This window comes from Falco naumanni, chromosome Z (assembly GCF_017639655.2).
Source record: "Falco naumanni isolate bFalNau1 chromosome Z, bFalNau1.pat, whole genome shotgun sequence".
NCBI classification, from domain to species: domain Eukaryota; kingdom Metazoa; phylum Chordata; class Aves; order Falconiformes; family Falconidae; genus Falco; species Falco naumanni.
In genome coordinates this window covers 28,129,271-28,147,843 of record NC_054080.1, presented here as the reverse complement: position 1 = coordinate 28,147,843, position 18,573 = coordinate 28,129,271, and the positions used below count along the sequence as shown (strand labels likewise).

Here is an 18,573-nt window from a genome sequence, read left to right as displayed (position 1 = left end):
GCCCTGCTGAACCTCACACCACTGGCCTGGGCCCATCGCTCCAGCCTGCCCAGGTCCCCCTGCAGAGCCTCCTGCCCTCAGGCAGATCCACTCACCTCCCAGCTTGGTGTGGTCAGCAAACTCACTGAGGGTGCACTTGATCCCCTCATCCAGATCATCAATAAAGACATATTAAACAGAACTGGCCCCAGCTGAGCCCTGGGGAACTCTACTTGTGACTGGTCACCAACTGGATGTGACTCCATTCACCACCACTCTTTGGACTTGGCTGTCCTGCCAGAATTTTACCCAGCATAAAGTATACCCATCTAAGCCACCATGGGAGATGGTGTCAAAGGGTTTACTAAGGTCGAGATACACAACATCCACAGCATTTTCCTCATCTTCTATGTGGGTCATCTTGTCATAGAAGATCAGGTTTGTCAAGCTCAACCTGCCTTTCATAAACCCATGTTGGCTGGGCCTGATTCCCTGGTTGTCCTGTGTGTGCAGCATGAAGGTGCTCAGGATGATCTGCTCCATAACCTTTCCTGGTATCGAGGTCAAGCTGACAGGCCTGCAGTTCCCCAGATCCTCCCTCCTGCCCCTCTTGTAGATGGGCATCACACTGGCTAACCTCCAGTCTTCTGGGACCTCTCCAGTTAGCCAGCATTGTTGATAACTGATGGAAAGTGGCTTGGAGAGCTCCTCCATCAGGTCCTTCAGTACCTTCAGTACCCCCAGTCCCTCAGTACCCTTTGACTCCATAGACTTGTGTGTGTCTAGGTGGAGCAGCAGGTCACTAACTGTTTCGTCCTGGACTGTGGGGACTTCATTCTTCTCCTCCTCATCCCTGTCTTCCAGCTCAGGGCACTAAGTACCCTGAAATTAACTGCTCTTGCTATTAAAGACTGAGGCAAAGAAGGCATTAAGTACCTCAGCCTGTTCCTCATCCCTTGTGGCAGTGTTCCCCACCACATCCAATAAAGGATGCAGGTTATCCTTGGCCCTCCTTTTATTTCTAATGTATTTGTTAAAACATTTTTTATTATCTTTTATGGCAGTGGCCAGCCTGAGTTCTAGCTGGGCTTTCATCTCTTTGATCTTCACGCTTCACCTCACAACATCCTTGTGATCCTCCAGAGCTGCCTGCCCCTTCTTCCAAAGGTGGGAAACTCTCCTTTTTCCCCTGAGTTCCAGCCAAAGCTCTCTGTTCAGCCAGGCCAGTCTTCTCCTCCATGGGCTCATCTTTTGGCACATGGGGATGGCCTGCTCCTGTGCCTTTGAGACTGCCTTCCTGAAGAATTTCCAGCCTTTCTACACCCCTTTGGCCCTCCAGGACTGTCTGCCAAGGGACTCTGTCAACCAGGCTCTTAAATAGGCCAAAGTCAGCACTCTGGAAGGTCAACATAGCGGTTCTACTGACTCCCCTCCTTACTTCTCCAGGAATCAAAAAATCTATCATCTCATGATTGCTCTGCCCAAGACGTCCTCTGACCACCACATCACCCGCCAGTCCTTCCCTGTTTGTAAGCACCAGGCCCAGTGGGGCATCTCCTGTGGTTGGGGCACTGACCAGCTGTGTCGGGAAGCTGTCTCCCACACACTCCAGAAACCTCCTAGACTGTTCCCTCTCCACTGTGTTCTATTTCCAGGAGATATCCAGTATGTTGAAGTCCCCCATGAGAACAAGGGCTAGCAATTTTAACAGTAAAAGATTACAAGATCCTTTGATGAACAATAGGTATAGCTATATAGAAAGTAAAGGAATCACTTCCAACATTTGCTCTTATTTCTTTTGAATAGGTCTGTCCTTTGCCTGAGTTCTTCTTTTAGACTGAAGGCTTTATTTTTAGTGCTTAATAAGTAGAACATTTGCTCTGAGGCCACAAGTTAGAACTACTTTCAGAACTGAACAGCAGTATCATGTAAAAAGCATGACTGAAGTATAAATCTATGTTCAGATCTTAAGGGAATTCATGGGTTTCTAATACGAGTCTCAGTAATGCAAGTGTAAGGAAGGTGTTGACCTTTTCAGGTATGTAATTTTTTTTTTTCTCTGCATGTTGCTCCCTTACTCAGATTTCTGGCTTTTCTGATCTTCTCTAGTGGAGTTTAATGATGGCCCTATTTAGTAGCTCAGAAGTCAGATTTTAAAACGATGGGTTCAGCTAACAGATTCATAGACCTCTGAATTCACAGCCTTTCCCAGCATTGTCAGGAAGCTGGACCATATAATACGTAAGGCTGGTAAAGTGACAGACGTATTCTTAGATGCCTTGCTAGAGGACATGCACTGGCATACTTGGTCTAGGATGAGATTTTTCATTATATCTGCCTTTGGTAGTAGAAATGTGTCAGAGACTCCTGTATCTTATGCTCCTTCTCTAATTCTGCTGTGTCCATCCTAAGATGCAGACAGCAGTACAGCAACCAGTACTCTAGATTTGGGTGAACTAAGCTTTTAGGTAGCAGCAAAATAACTCTGACTGCCTGTGTCTCATTCTTACTGCTATCACTGATGGAGCAAGCTTTCAGCCAGATTTCTGAGCTGCTACTGCACACAGAGCTGATGATTTCAAAGGCCCTTCAGTGGCGACTCCCAAGATCTCATTTCTGAGCATAAATGCCAATACCATGTTCTCCATCATGTAGGCATGGTATAATTTCTCTCTAGAGGCATTATCTTACACTTCATCTTTGTTGAAATTCATCTGCCATTTTTTTTGCTCATTCAATCAGTTGTGTGAGTTTCTTCTAGAGTTCCTCACAATCATTGGAATATCCTGCAGAAGTTAACAGCACACTGTTGAGATTTATAGGTGGCTCAATGGAAGCCCATCCAAGCAGAAGTGTCCCTGGCTAATAAGACTTTAGGAAATGTTGTTATGAGGATCACTGCATCCTCCATTTCATTCTTAAAGGCCTGTTGTCATTATGGATGTCAGTCTCCAGAAGTTCTAGACTTCACATTTGGAGAGAGACTGGATGTAGGCATTTGCAGGAGGTATCAACTGGCTTCAAAGGACACAGAACAGTGACGTCCACAGTTTACTTACAGGCATAAAGGGGCCCTAAGGTAGTTTGTCATGGGCAATTCAAGCACATGTTATTAAACACTTTACACCGACTAATTATGGAAATTATTTATGTACATCTATATTATATATTATTATTGAAAGATGTTATATATTATGTAGATAATATTTACTAATATTATACTATTAGTATATTAATATTAGTAAATATTATATATTTATTTTTATACATTTTCATAAGAGAAGTTAACTTGTACAAATATAACTTACTTGTGTCAACTTCAGTCACAAGGATAGGCTTTGAGAACTGGATCCTGAAACCCCAAGGGTAATTGCCAGTTCCTTTAGCAATCTTCACTGTTCTTTCACGAACTGCAGAATGGGAAAAAAGACATACCTTTTTCTCTACAAGTTAAGTTCAATTTAAAAAGCAGCAGCTTTTAAAACTCTTTATCTATAGACACTGACAGTTACTGATTCTGCAAAAGACTGGGATGTTTTCAGTACCAATCCTAGCTATTTGGTGCTGCTCCACTGCCACTGTGTATCCTGCTCATGCCACGATTGATCAAGTACGATTCATGTTAGGGAAAAGACAGACAGCATCTATGAAGTGTACTATCATCAGAAGTTTAAGTGCCTGTATTTTGTAATGAAGAGGTGGAGAATCATTGAGATATTCCACTCTATTGACAGTTTTCTGTCAATGAATGTGCTCAAGAAAAGTGCTCCTGTGCTCTGTGTCAAACTTCTAAGCTGCAAATGCAAAATCCACTCTAAATTATCAAATGAACTTAAATCTGTTTTTTGCAGTTTCATTCTTTTTATGTTTTAGAAGGTCTTTAACTTTTGGATAACAGTTGTTTCTTTCCCTTCATCTACATTTCCCTGTCCACTCTCCACTCCCACTGCCTCCCAGCTCTCTAGTCTAACCCCCGGCCACACTGCCATCTCCTGCCACTAGTGGCTGTTCCACTAAGTCAGCACAACTTAATCAGCCTCAGTAAAAAGCAATATCAGGGTCTAACTGACTGCTTTGAACCTTCTCTCAGAGTCTAGTATTATGTGTGTCAAATGATCTGGCTTGTTAGTAAATCTTATACTCATGAAGATTTAAGTGTAAATTTGAATTCTCAGTGTCTGATTTTTATAATTTGACTGCCTTACTGTGTTTGTTTAATGGAGGCCAATTTAATAATAATTTATGACAGCTGTTTTGTCTTCAAATTGTGTAATATTTGGAAGGTAGAAATTACTTTAAAAGTTGCTTCACTAGCAGGCCAATTGATGTTACCTGTCTTTTTAAAAGAGCATAGATACTTCAATACCCACTTTAATTATCTTCCTGAACTTCTGAACTGTCCCTTGGGAAAAGAGACAACCAAAATGGCTCTGCAGAATATTCTCACATATTTTAAGGGAGATTTTTCATATCTGGAGATGTATAGAGGACATTTGTTTTCTTTTACATTGTGAATGATTTATGAGCTCCAGCAAAGAACTATCACATAGAAGGCTACATAGGTGTTCCAGTTTGTCTTAGTTCTTTGAACTGTGCTACTTTTCAGTAATTTAACATTTGAAGAGTGAGGGAGGACATCCTATCCCCCTGCAAAAGTTATTCATCATATGTGTTTGCAAGACAAGGTTTAAACTACAAACAGAACAACGCTTCATACAGCAAACGGTTCTTTCTGAATCTACTATATTTGAAAGTTTGATGGAGATCAGATTTTATGATTATTATAATACTTTATGTCTATAAATAGTTCTCTATGATTTTTTCATGCTTGAAGAAGTTATGAAATTACATTGCTTCTGCCCTTATCCTGTGGCAAGAGAAAAGGTTTAATTATGACCTTTTACCAGTATCAGTTTTGTCAAGTAATTATGACATTTTGCAAGACAGTAGCTAAATAAGAACTACTTTATGTTTTTTTATAACCTCTGTCTTCAGTGTGAATGTCTTCTCCAAAATGTTGACCCCTGGAATCTTCAGAGTGCCCCAAATAAATAAATTTTAATGACATTTATTACCTGTTGCTTTAGCTAACTTACTTGCCACTGGTCTAGGCCTTTTGCTGAGACATCTAGGACTATTATCCGGAGAGACATCATCTCCTCTGAAAACCCAGGAAGCAGAATGAAAGATTTCTGTATAAAAACCTCTGTCGTCATTTTCAGAATGTAGTCCCAGCTCTACTGACCGAGCGTCCTCTGAATTTACTGTCATGATGATAAAACAGGTAAAAGTAATGTCAGTAGGGAAAATGCATGAAGAATAACAGACCCCAGCCAGTCAGCATGCAAGAAGAAGTGCCACAAGCTTCTTAATTAACTGTTTGTAATATCTGTTCTTAGTTCTGCAATTTTGCTGGTGTTAAAAGGGTAGTTTGCAAACACATCCAAATATAAGAACACAATATTGGATGCTATTGGATGTTGAACTTGCATGCCAAGTGAAGTCTTAATGCAAATGGTCAAAACAGGAGCTGCACCTCTTTAAAAGAAGTCTGGCTTTAGGCAATTGTTAACCTTTCCTGTGCAGCCTATTTGATTAGGAAACCAAACACATTTTCTAGAAATTAAGTATGAATTCAGTGCGTATGGAAAGACAAAAGGGAAGCTGAAAAGTAATTGGCACAACTGAGGTAATGATGACCATATTTGCTCTTCGCTTAATTTTAGCTTTTCCAGATGTGTATATTTAGTTTTATTAAAAAGGAGGTGAGGAAAGAATAGTTTTGGGTGTTTGTTTTGTTTTGGCTTGGTTTTAAATATAGAACTTCTGGTTTGTCCTAGGCTCCTGATTATTTGTATGATGTTACATGTGTTATGAAGATTTTGAGATTTACATTTTATATTAATGTACAATCATGATGTTTTGCACTCAGTCCACTGACTCAAACCATGTCACATAACATGGAGTTGGAGGAGAGCTCTAATTCTCTGCTAAAGGAAAAAGCACTAACATTCAGGTTGTCAAGGAGATGGGGCATCAGGCCGCTGACCGTGTGACAGGCAGGCTGCAAACAGCAGTTACTGTGGAGAAAAAGGCTATGCAATGTTATGTCAATTTCCGAAGCAGACCAGGAGACAAAACTTCAAAGTTAAAACTGTGGATGGTGAAAGATATATAAAAGTATAGACCATCAGAGACTGTGCTGACAGATAGACTGAAAAAATGCTTTAGTATAAAGCGTTGTCTGAGAAGGAAAAATAAAATCATGTTTCTTTCAGTACAAAATGCCTGGTATAACGCAGCTAGATTTAATGAAGCTGGAGAAAGGATCTGTTTGCTTTGTTTATTCTGTGCTTGATGTGGCAATTATGCAGAATGATTTTCAGTTTAAAAACAGATACAATAAAAATTAACCTTTATTTAGCTTTGTTCTACAAGTTACTTCCTGATTTCATCTAAATGGTGGTCTTCATTCACTTTTACAGTTCGTTTAATGGTGTCTATTTAGACAAAAGCTCCACATCCACTGGCTTCTCACTTACTGTGCAGGCAGTATGAGGTAACATGATTAACTGCATAAAAAATACTAGTAAATAAACAAAAATGAAGACATAAATAAATTCTACTGGACTGCTATGTTTAAAGCACATCTTAGCATGCTACCATGAACCTAGACAACCTAGACTAACACCAAACAATTCATTACAGCACAGTATTTTGCTGGTTTAATTTTGAATTGTTATAACTGTAGTACAGCCTAAAATGTGACAAATAGGCAAAACCAGAGAAATAAATGCTGCCATGCTGGCATTATGGAGTTATGCCAAGACATTTCTTGAATGTCTTCACCTTTCCCCTCCTTGAGTTTTTGGCACAAATGTCAAACTGAGCAGGTTTTGAGTGTCAGGAACAAGCTGCAATTAGCTGCTTCTCAGCTCCTGGAAGTAAGCATGTAAGGAGCTGCTGCTTCCAAGTATTGATTAGAGCTGTCCCCAAGTCTGCAAACAGGGAACAGCCTAGCTACCAAAACAAAAGGGACTGAAGTCTCAGGCCTGTAGCATACTATTCAAAATGATACTAGGATTTGTGACAGAATTGCCTGCTTTCTCATCTTTTCTGGAGGCAACTTCATGTTCATGCTATGTGCTACCAAAAGCTTTGTCACAAAGAAAGCAATTCTACATCTTGCAGATTGGTCTTTTTTGATTCATTTGTTTGGTTTGGTGGCTTTAAAAAAATTATTTATTTATCTATTGTATATGTTCTCTATGAAACCAGCATGTGCCTGATAAAGTAAAAATTATTGTCGAGCTTTATATTCAAAAGACATCACTGTTGAAATCAATGAACAATTTATCTTGGTGTATGTATCTCCTGACAGGTTTGGTTTTTGAGCTCTGGTGGTTTGACACAGTGGCTTTCTAAGGTCCTTGCTGTGGACTTAGGATACTGCTACAGATAAATAGCTTTTTCATTTTCATGTGAAATGACAGTCATCTGTGCTGTTTTTAACAAGCATTAGAAACTTTGGGATTGACTCAGCTATGTGAACACAGGTGTCTAGTACCATGTTACATGCCTTAGGGTTTCTCACCTGCCATCCAGTTACTGCTTCAGAAAGGCATGGGTCCCCTTTAGGTCACATACCCCAGAATGCAATTGGTGTTCCAACTGGCGACTGACACCTATGTTTAGGCAGTGAATCAAGGCCCTGATGATGATGTAGGGCTTAACTCTGTAGTACAGGGATAGAACATGTTTACTGTTTATCTTGTATTGGACCCTCACTGAAGTCTTACAGCTGCCAGTCTTCTGAAGGCTTGCATTTAACATTTTCCAAAAAAGGAGGTTATACATCTATAAATAAAATTTCCCATACCAAAAGTAACCATTATAGTACAACATATTTCCACAGGGAAGTGCACATTTCTTCATCTGCACAAAGTCCTTCTTACATTACTAAAATAGCAAAACAGGAGGCAAAGGCAGTGTGAAGTAAGAAGTACCACAAATGTTCTCTTCTAGACTGTGCAATCCTTTCTTGGGGACTCCATCTCCATTAAATGTAAATTTATTAAGTAGTTCAACTTTAAAATGCCTTCCCATGTGATTTAAGCTGATGAGTTTGGTATAGGCTCAAGCATATGGCAAGGTGACAGATTGCTTAATGAGACAGTTACAGGACTAACTGCTTCAGTAACTGGAGGGACAGTGAAGGACAATCTAGGCAACAAGCCTGAAGATAAAAGGTGGAGTAGGTGGTTATCTTAGCGAGAAGGACTCTCAGCTCAACATGGCTTTGACATAAGCAAAGTAGGCATCAGGATTATGATTTCTGTTATACCCTCAAAGCTGCTGCCATAAGTGATTACCTGTCTGTCTACACTTAGAGCTTGTCTTAATGTTAGTTGCATATGAACAAGGATGGTATGATTATTTCAGTCAGATTGTTAACTTGATTGTATGAACAGAGAATACTAACTCCCATAGTGAGGAATAGTTCAATTGAATAAAACATGCTTGCTCATGATAATGAATAAGACAGAGACTCAGGTTATGAACTGAAGATCAGTTTCCTCAGCTGAAAACCCTGTCAGAATGTCAATCACATGAAGAAGAAAGAATATAAGCATAAGACTGAAATACTCACTTGATCCCTCAGTGATTGTGCTGTTTATGGAGCTTCCTCCAGTTGAACTGCATTTTTTGCTGTCTTTGAACTGTTTGCGTCTCCTGGCCCACTGGTCTATTGCTTCTTCCTGGGAACTATCGCTTGCTCTGGTGTCTTTCATCAAAGGTAGCTTTCTGGTTTTATTCATTTCTGACTTCAAGTCTAAATTACAACCAGACACTGTTTGTGAGGAACGCGGAAGACACCTTTAACAACTACACTGTTTAAAATTTCCACATTCTAAATACAAGAATAACCTAACCAAACATATAAAAGAAAATACCAAGTAGTACTGAAAATATTAATAAAGTATGTATTTTAGACTAGTTGAGGTCTTCATGCAGAGAAAAGTACATGTAATTACCTTGTGGTAGTGGCATCTGTCGTACCTACGTAGCCGTTTGTATAGCACTAGTTTTATGCAGAAACATGTAACTTGCTCATGGATTGTATTACAAGTGCTCATACATTTTTGAAGTGGTCAGCATGTAGATATATAAAGTGCTATTTAAATATTAAAAATCTTGCAAAACACACATGCAGATAAAAAGAGGATATACCTTTCTACTTTAGGTTTCTTTCCAGGTAGGGCCATATAAATCTATTTGTTGTATTACTATTTCAGATAAAACAACAATTGGAAAACAGACTTTGTGTTAGATTCTGTTCTGAAAATGCAACTGTAGCCACTGGCAAGGGCAGATAGGGAGAAAGTGAGCCTAGCCTCAGCAGGCTCCCTAGAGGACTGTGTCAGTACTCTCTTGGCTCAATAACCTCTCTCTGGCTTCAGTTAGATCTTCATCACAGACCTGTGTCACTGAGCTCCTTTTCCAAGGCAGTTGACTAAAGTCGACATTCAGGAAACTTATTTCTTGTAGTGCTCTTGTACTGCTCTTTGCATAAGTCCTTGCCCCTCTGATAATAATTAAGTTGCCACAACACCAGAAGACTTGTAGATTGCCTGGATTCCCCTGTCCTGTTTACGACATATGCATCTGTACTAGATGCTCTCACTCTGTTGAAATAGCTACGTGTCCTTTCCAGCATCACTGAGAACACGAAGTCCCACATCACCCCTTGTGCCCAATATCTTGACTGAGTAGGTCAGTATTGCCACATTACAAGTGGACTTTGTTTCATATTAACGAGTTTTAAAACAAGGTAGGGCCTCCACAGCGTTGCTAAGAATAATAACACAGATGAAAAATCAAAATACAAACATAGACCAAAAGGGGGCCAAAATTACCAACCAGGTGAAGTGATAGGTAAGAGAAAGAACACACATAGGTAATTTTTAGCAAGGGGTAAAAGGAAAGAGGAAAGAATAAAATACAAATCCAAGAAATAGCTACACCTCACTTGTGTGCTGTGTGTCTAACCCCTGAGGTCTGAAGTGTAAGCCAAGATTTTTGAGCATGCAGGCTTCCTTGAGTGTCTTCTTTCTATATCTTGTTCTAAAGAGATTTCCATTTAATTAATTCTCTATGTATTTTAGTATCTTAGATATTGATCTATATAGCAATATCTAGCAATATAGTATATCTATATAGTATATATAGATTTCAGGCATTTTTGAAATTTCCAGTGCCAAACAAGATGACCTTGGAGAGATACCAGTATTTTCTGCAGATGTTGTGAACTAGAAAGACTATTAAAAACTTCCTGATGTTTTTTATAATGATTCTTAAGTACATTTTCCCATGGTAAGGAAGTATGTATTTTTCAATAGTATAAAACTTCTAACCTCCAAACCTGCTGGAACTATTTTCTTCTGGAAAGGATGCTCTGAGTTGTATTTGCATATAATTTAACATTAAAAAAATAATTAAAATTAAAGTGTTTGGAGTGATATTTCAAACACACACACACACACGTGTGTATGTACATATTCACGATGTAAAAAACTTACATTGTAGTGTGCAGTGTCCAAGCATGGTTTTACATTTTTATGATTCAAAACACTTCTTTTAAATGACTGGTTATGGATATGGGTAGGTAGATTACAGAAGGGAAGACAGCAAATTTTCTAAAAGACTAGCTATCAAAAATCTTGTTCATATGTAGTTTTCTTAACTACATGAAGAGAGGGGAAGAGAAGGTTAAATGATCCACTATGGTCATTCCACGACATGTAAAAGATCAGCCAGAATTAGGACCAAGATGTACTTAGTATTATTTGCTTAGATCACATGGATTCCAGAAACAGATTTATGTGGTTTTAAACACTGACTAGAGCTCTGAGTTCATGCCACATGGCAACTGCAAAATCCCCTTCCTGTTTTGGTGTTTGTTTCTTTCATGAAGTGCATAGGATGGGCTGACTGTTTAATGTCAGAAACCCACTTCTTGAGCAAAGCTGCATTAAATTTTTCTTTATTTTTTGTATTTAAATTACTTGGCTCTACAAGATGGCTCCAGGGATCCTCAGCACAATAACTGCATATTATAACCAAATGACCAAGCATACCAATATAATCTCTTTGTAAAAGTTTTAATATACTTTTCCCATAAAAGATGTCACTAAAGCACTAAACCACCTGTGCAAAAGGTGTGTAACTGATATTAACTTCAAAAGTCTTATATAAAACACCTACCTTTCTGACTAATCTGTTTTACTGATGATGGGGGTATATCTGGATTCTGATGAAAATCTTCTTTCATTTCAATCTTTTTCTCAACTTCATAAGAATTGGATTTGGCTAACAGAGGTAGTTGATGTGCTCCAGGCTCTCCCCTTAAGCTATCATCTGTTGGCTCTTTACTGCAAAAGTTCTTTGGTCTTTCATTGACATCTGAATGTTCTGCCAGATTCTCTTTCCTTTCAGTGTAGGCTAAAGAGGTAGATGATATGGCAGCCTGTGCTGAATCATTATGACCATTGGATTCAACATGGATATGGCCAGATTTATCTTGTGTCTCAGGAAAGCTTTCTGATTCATTATTTGTGTTGTGCTCCTTGGGATCAAATAGCGAGGATGACAGCAAGGATTTTTCTTGTATACTACAGGGAAGCTTAGACTCTTTTTTCACTACAGAGCCAAAAGAATCAGCTATTAACTTAGTGTCACCTTGTATGAGTCTTCGTTCTAGTTCTCCAGTTATCACAGTCATCACTGACCCTCTCCTTTTCTTTGTTACCTCAGGCTCTGCAGGGCGTGGGTAAACCTTTTGCTGTAAAGCTGAAAACTGGTTTGGGGCACTTTCTGTAGATGCATAATTAGTACTTTCCTTGTCATTAGTAAGTACATCTGAATGGCTTCTAGAATGTGGAGATATCTGTAGCAACTGAGCTTTGTTCTGCATTTCAACATGTTTTTCCAGGTGGTTGTACTCTGTTGTTCCTTCATCTAAAGCATCTTCGGTAGACTCAGAGTCTTCCTCCCATATAGCTACGTTTCTCAGAGGCTCCTCATGCCTGTTTTCTTTTTTCTCATTTATAGTACCGCTGGAATGAAGACTCTCCATTAATGTTTCTTCTGTTCCTTCACCGTGCCCCACAAAGTCTGCATAGTCATTCAGTAAACAAGTGTCATCTAGACTTTCTTCAGGCTCAGATGGATAAATGGTAGTATTATGATCAAATGACATGAAAGCATACTGATATGAAGACTTAAGGACCCTCAGACTTCTCAGCGAGGAGGTCAAGTCAGGACACTTAGAAAGTTCTGTACAGCTGGTATGAACATATGAGTTCCTGTTATAGACATCTCCTGCTTTGGTCTCCTTAGGCAATACTTTTAAGGATGGCAATGAATAAAAGCCAGAATCCCTTCTGGGGTGAACCGGTGATGGTACATCAAGAGTAGTGTCTGGGAAAGACTTTCTTCTTGCTGGTTTTTGCCCTGTGCCTTTGCATTTGTCACAGTTGTTTCTCTCTTGACCTAATATGTTGCTCTTATTGATATGCTCCTTCCCAATGTTTGGGTTATTCAGGGTATTACTAGCTACAGGACAATTTGTATTATTTATTTTTGAGAAAAGTGTTCTATCTTTTGAAAAATCATCCTTTTCATTGATGTGGTCTTCATAGTCCTTTTTGTTATGTTTCCAGAAATAATCTTCTTCTCCCCAAATACTCAAGGCTGTAGAGACGCTGTCAGATTCCTTACTGTCATTAACAGGGTACAAAGATCCCCCCTCTGCAATTGTATCCAAATGCATTTTGTCACAGTCAGCAAATTCTTCAGGTGGAGGGAGAAGCATACATCCATCTGCAAATGCACAGTCTACTTTTTCATGAAAGCTAAAAGATGACTCACAATCTGTATTGCAAGGTGCCTCTGCTACAGAATAATCTATTTCACTCCAATACATATCTTCATGTTCTGTGTTGCCAGTTTTGCACTGTGCCTGATCACCAGGTTTGATGTTAAGCTTTAGATTTTTCTTTCTGCTGATACATTCCACTCTAATTTCCTTTGCTTCAATGTTCATTTTCAACGAGGCATTTTCGTTGATGGCACTTTGAGTTTTATGTTTATGCCCTTTATATTTCCCATTGTGTTCTGCTGAACAGCCAGTTGAAGAACACTGGTACTTTGAACATTTTGAACACTGGCTTTTCTGATATTGTCTTTCATGACAATGTTTATTGTTCTTTGAACTTTTCCTTTTTTCAGTTACAAGCTTTTTTCCAGAATCAAACAAAGAAACATTCTTGATTTCTACTTTCACATTAAAAGAACCATATTTAACTTCTGCTATAATTTTTCCAGTATCCAAGCTGATGGACTCCGCAGAGTCTGGCTTGCCCCATAGTGTTATTTTTCCTGTAGATGAGCCCTCTGATTCACCAAAAGTTACTGTAGCTAGAAGTTCATCTTGCTGAGGAGAGAACATCTGAGTAGGGTAGTTCTTTTCCTTCTTTTCTTCTTTTTCACTGTCTGATCCATTATCAAGGTCTCTGTCTTCAGATGCATCTGAACTACTCCGATTCTTGTTTTCATGATCTTTTCCATCTTCTTTAGCACCCTTTACATCCAATGGCTCAGTGAAGTGAGCCAGAGCCTCATCTGCTTTATTGTCAAGGCTTCCTACATTTTGCTGGCACTTACAAATGGGTGACAAGTGTTCATCTGATTTAAGGTAAAAAAAAAAGAAAACACATTTTCCCCATGATTTGGTAAGCAGTATCACAAATGTATGATTAACTTTGAGACACTTTCCATAGAAAGTGTCTATTATATCTTTAAGGTGCAGGGTATATTCCACAACATTATTTTTTCATTTCAATATTAAATTCTTTAGTCTTAATTATCCGGTAAGTACTGTGAGGTCACATATACAGGGTAGGCCATGTTAACTCACTCTGACTGGAAAAAAATTATATATTAACACTTTTTCTTTCTCAAAAATTTTACAGTTGTTAGAGGATGAGATATTCTATTTGTATATAGAAGGATCCACCCTTTTTACTTCCATTACTCCTCTCAGTATTTACTTTGTTCCTGTGAACACACTGGGACAATCAATATCCCATTGCATATTTACAGTTTTGAGTAAATTACATGGAACTTGACTTTTATAATCCTTTTACAGGTGAGCAAACAAAGGGATTAATGAATGTTGTCACAATCACACAGTAGATCATTGCCAGATTGCCAGGAGGTGTGAGCCATAGCTTGCTGTTCAAAGCAGAAGAAAATACTGTTTCCTGGCAGGGGCTGGACTAGGCAAGATTTCATGGCAATCTTACAATTACATAAAATTCTCCCTTGCTTGGGCTTTTTTTAGAAGAGGTCATGTGCATTAAAGGGTAACAGTTTACAGTGACATCTACCTAAGCAGAACTAGAACAAGCCATTAAACTTGGACAACATTGACAAATGTACAGCAAGAATGCTGAAAATGTGAGGCAATTAAACACCAACATCTTTGGAAAGACTTTGCCAGAGATAGCTAAGATAGAAGCTCAACTAAAATAAAACAGCTAGCCTCATCAAGACATCACCTGTATGTACCACACGTGAGCACAGACATTTCCAATTTGACAAACAGCTTTGGGCACAAAGATGGATTTCTGTCTTGATGAGTAAATGCAGAGTAACCTCCTATGTTTTTGATGTTTTTACGTCAAATTAAACATTTCTGTAAACTTACATTCTCTGGAATCAGAGCTCTTTCTGCCCTTGCAGCTTTTTCTTCTTTTTCTACTCATTTCTAAGAACTGAGGGCATCTGGGTTCCTCTCTTCTGTGTGGGAGGGAAAACATTGGATAATGAGAAAGTTTCTCTGAAATAATTTTGCTCTCTATCTCAGGCTTTCTAAGTTGGCTTTTCTCCCGTGTAAGAACTGACTGGTTACAATGAAAAATAGAAAAGTGCTACAAGAGGTATTAATGCATCTGTTTTCATCTTTTGGTTATTTGGGACCACATTTGAAAAGTTTCCAAATAATAGCTTAAAATCAAGGTCTGATGATCTCAGCTATGGGGCCCGAACCAAAACTCTTCAAAGTCTTTGGGAGATTTGGGCAGTAGCTAAACTTTTCCAGCCTAAAATTTTATCTGATTCTGATTTTTAGAGATCATTATTTTGTTTTAAGCGTTCATTTTAAATTCAGTCTTATCTATATACATAATGAAATACTTAATAATAATTGTTCTTTCTCTGAGAAAAATTCAGACTTAATATAAGAGAATAAAAGGCCTCAGCTAGGACTAAGTGCACAGCTGAGCAGCATGCAGAGCAAACCAACCTGCATCTCACAGTCTGGGTTGTCCCTTGCATTTCTTTGTGGGAAGAAGAAAATTGCCTTTTTTCATGTCACAGGGGAACTTGTTAAATGTAAGATTAACTGTTAATGCTGACTTAGTATTGAAGATCTATTCCACTTAAAATCAAATGGCAATGGAAAACATCTAATAATTAATTTAAAAACATTATTAGTTTCCCAAAATCAAGAAAACAGAAATTAAAAAGTCTGTGTTTCTCCACAGGCCTGTGGAAAATTTCATTGTCTGAATATAACAGACCTTAAGAAATGTGGTATCAAAGGAAGCTCAGCCCAAGGGAGACATTACAGATTATACTATTTGTCTGCTTTAATAATTCAAGACACGTGAAAAATCCCTAAACCTCCAATGAGGATATGAGCTTTGCATCCATGTTTACTTAGTCATTTTCTTACAGGTGATCACTGAAGTGAGACCTTAAATTTATACTGAAGTGGGCAGAATAGCTGAAATCCAGAGTCATCTATCATTCCTATTGTGCAATGGGGCTGAATACTGGCTGAAGCCATGGTAGTGATGGAAAAGGTCTGTATCCTACAGAGCAGGGTTACTCTGTAGAAGTTATCTAGCCAATTAGAATTGGCAGCATTTTCTGAGATTGATGTTTCCTTGGAAGATTGACCAAAACTCACAACCAGGTTGTTTTTTTGTTTGTTTTTACAGTATTAAAATATAATGAAAATACTCAACTTCCCAAAATAACTCAATGTGTTAAGATTTGCTTCTGTTTATTTAATCCAAAGATTTTCTATTGTATTCTGAATGGCATCAGAATAGACAATTCACATTGTTTGAAATGAGAAGTATTCAAACTGCTAGTACATCATTGAGAGAGTCTTGAAAACCAGTAGAGTTATGTTGGGAAAAATCAACTGACTGCAAGTGCTACTAGTCATAATAATCTTTAAAGGATCATTCATCAGTACATCAAATATGTCATTGTGGAAAGAGCATGAATGTATTTTCCAGGCTGTGAACTTAGCTGGTATAAAAGGGAAGTATGGATTTTGTTATAAAAATGAGGATTAGGATAAAGCCATTTAAATCATTGCATTGATGTTACAAGACTCATGTTACATGTCACTGCATGAAGTGACACATAGCTACCCAAACAGCTGGGAAGAAATTATTTCAAGACACAGTTATTGACTTCTACCTCTGAAAACTTTAATTTTGTGTGAGGCTAAACAACTGGATGTGCCAGAGCACTAACATATACATTAGCTGGTTGAAAAAATGCAAGCATTCTTCCCGTTTTTTTTGGAAGACACTCTGGTGTGAGAAAGTTTTGTATTTATTTCACAACAAACACTTTGGAATGTTAACACTGGCAATTCTCAGGATGAAACTGTATCTCTCTCTTTTCTCCAGGTGTTTTTAGACTTCCAGCTTGACAGCCAGGCAAACCTGCCAGCTGAGCTGTTCTCAGTGGGAAGAATGATTTTAAAGCCAAATACAAGGCTTTAAAGGACACGGAGGGCAAGAGGTGGGACTGATATTTATCTGCAGTTTTGGATATGGGGCAGTTTCAGTATCCTTTTGAAGAGTTACATATGCGAGTATGCTAAGAGTATCAAACTTGTATTTAGAGGTTTCTTATTTAAGATCTGCAGAATGGTGCATATATTTATGACAGTAAGAACAACAGTCTAACAGAGCTCCATAATCTGACTGTGGTACTTGAAATTTCAGTTATATTTCATTAAGTTCTAATTGCAAAAACATTTTTACTTCTAGGAACTACCTCAGTTCAACCTAACAAAGACGCTTACACACTCAATTTCTTCCCCTTCCCCTTCTGGATCTTTTGATGCTCCCCAAGAATTTAACTTTCATGACTTTTTCCCTGGCCTATGGTCAGTAATGAAATGGTTAATCTTAATATAGGAAATGTGATTGCTAAGCTTCATTGCTAAGATGCTGTTAAAATTATATGCAGACCAAGAATAGCTGCCTGTTTTACTCTAGCCTCTCTTTACCTTTGGCTATTAATTGTACATCTGTATGCATTACAGTTTACTCTTTAATGAAAATCTGTATTTTACTGGATGCTGAACGCACCTTACAGGCCAGGAATAGATTTAGTATATGAAGTGTTTAAGGCCTTCTTTTAGGGAAGAATAATAGCCACAAGTATAGTCGCTTAGCAGTGGATTTGAATTATGTTGACTTTGGAGATAAGGTTAGCGTGGTTCAAGATGGATGGAGCAGTAGAAAAGTGAAAGAACATTGAACAATACCAAAAAGAAAAGAGGAAACACTGCTAAGAAGGATGCTGGAATAATAAAGGAGATAGAAAGTATTGTGTTTTAATACAAATGAAAACCATATTCATTTAAGTTTCTCCTCATAGTTGTACGTTTTGCCAGGTTTTGTCATGGCAAAACATCATAAAACTTTGCAGAATAAATTCTAGGTCTGAGGAGGTCACTAGTTCTACTACTATTCAAATAACATTTAGTGGCATAGTACAGTCTGAAAGTACTGAAGGTAGATAGTGTTGGTTCTCTGCATGCCAGGATTATGGAAGATGATCTAGCATCTTCTAAAACTGAGTAATTTGAGCACCAGTGTGAAATCATCAGTAGAGATAGCCAGAGGTTAAATTTGCTCATACCAGTAAGATTACAGATTTTGCTGGTCAAAATTGAGATGTAAGACCTAAGTGAACAGAAAGATTAAGCTGTTTATGTTCAAAATTTTTTAAAATAATCATACATCCAGTGTGTTAAATTATTGGTGTCTTCAAGTAATTATCAAGTAAACATTGGAAAGAAACTTTATGATGCAAATCATAGAATCATTTAGGTTGAAAAAGACCTTTGAGATCAAGACCAACTCTTACATCCCAGCTGCCAAGTCCATCACTAAACCACATCCCTAAGCATCACATTTACAGCTTTTTTAAAGGCCTCCAGGGATGGTGATTCCACCATCTCCCTGGGCAGCCTGTTCCAGTGCTTCACCACCCTTTCAGTGAAGAAGTTTTTCCTAATATCCAATCTAAACCTCCCCTGGTGCAACTTGAGGCTCTTTCCTCTCATCCTGTTGCTAGTTACCTGGGAGAAGAGACCAACCCCATCTGCCTACAGCCTCCTGTCAGGGAGTTGTGGAGAGCAGTAAGGGCCCCCCTGAGCCTCCTCTTCTCCAGACTGAAGAACTCCAGTTTCCTCAGCTGCTCCTCATAAGA

General features: G+C 38.4%; 1 protein-coding gene across 2 annotated transcripts in view; it reads right to left on the bottom strand.

Moving 5' to 3' along the window:
- LOC121081597 overlaps nt 1–18,573 on the bottom strand; it is a 50,663-nt gene that overhangs the window by 26,692 nt on the left and 5,398 nt on the right. For both annotated transcript variants that reach the window (XM_040580774.1, XM_040580775.1), the window contains exons 2-6: nt 14,750–14,841; nt 11,245–13,725; nt 8,630–8,812; nt 5,076–5,243; nt 3,288–3,389 (exon numbers count right to left, since the gene is read on the bottom strand). In XM_040580774.1, the coding sequence (XP_040436708.1) occupies nt 3,288–3,389; nt 5,076–5,243; nt 8,630–8,812; nt 11,245–13,725; nt 14,750–14,807 (2,992 nt within the window). In that variant the 5' untranslated portion in view covers nt 14,808–14,841. The remainder of the gene's footprint in view (nt 1–3,287; nt 3,390–5,075; nt 5,244–8,629; nt 8,813–11,244; nt 13,726–14,749; nt 14,842–18,573) is intronic.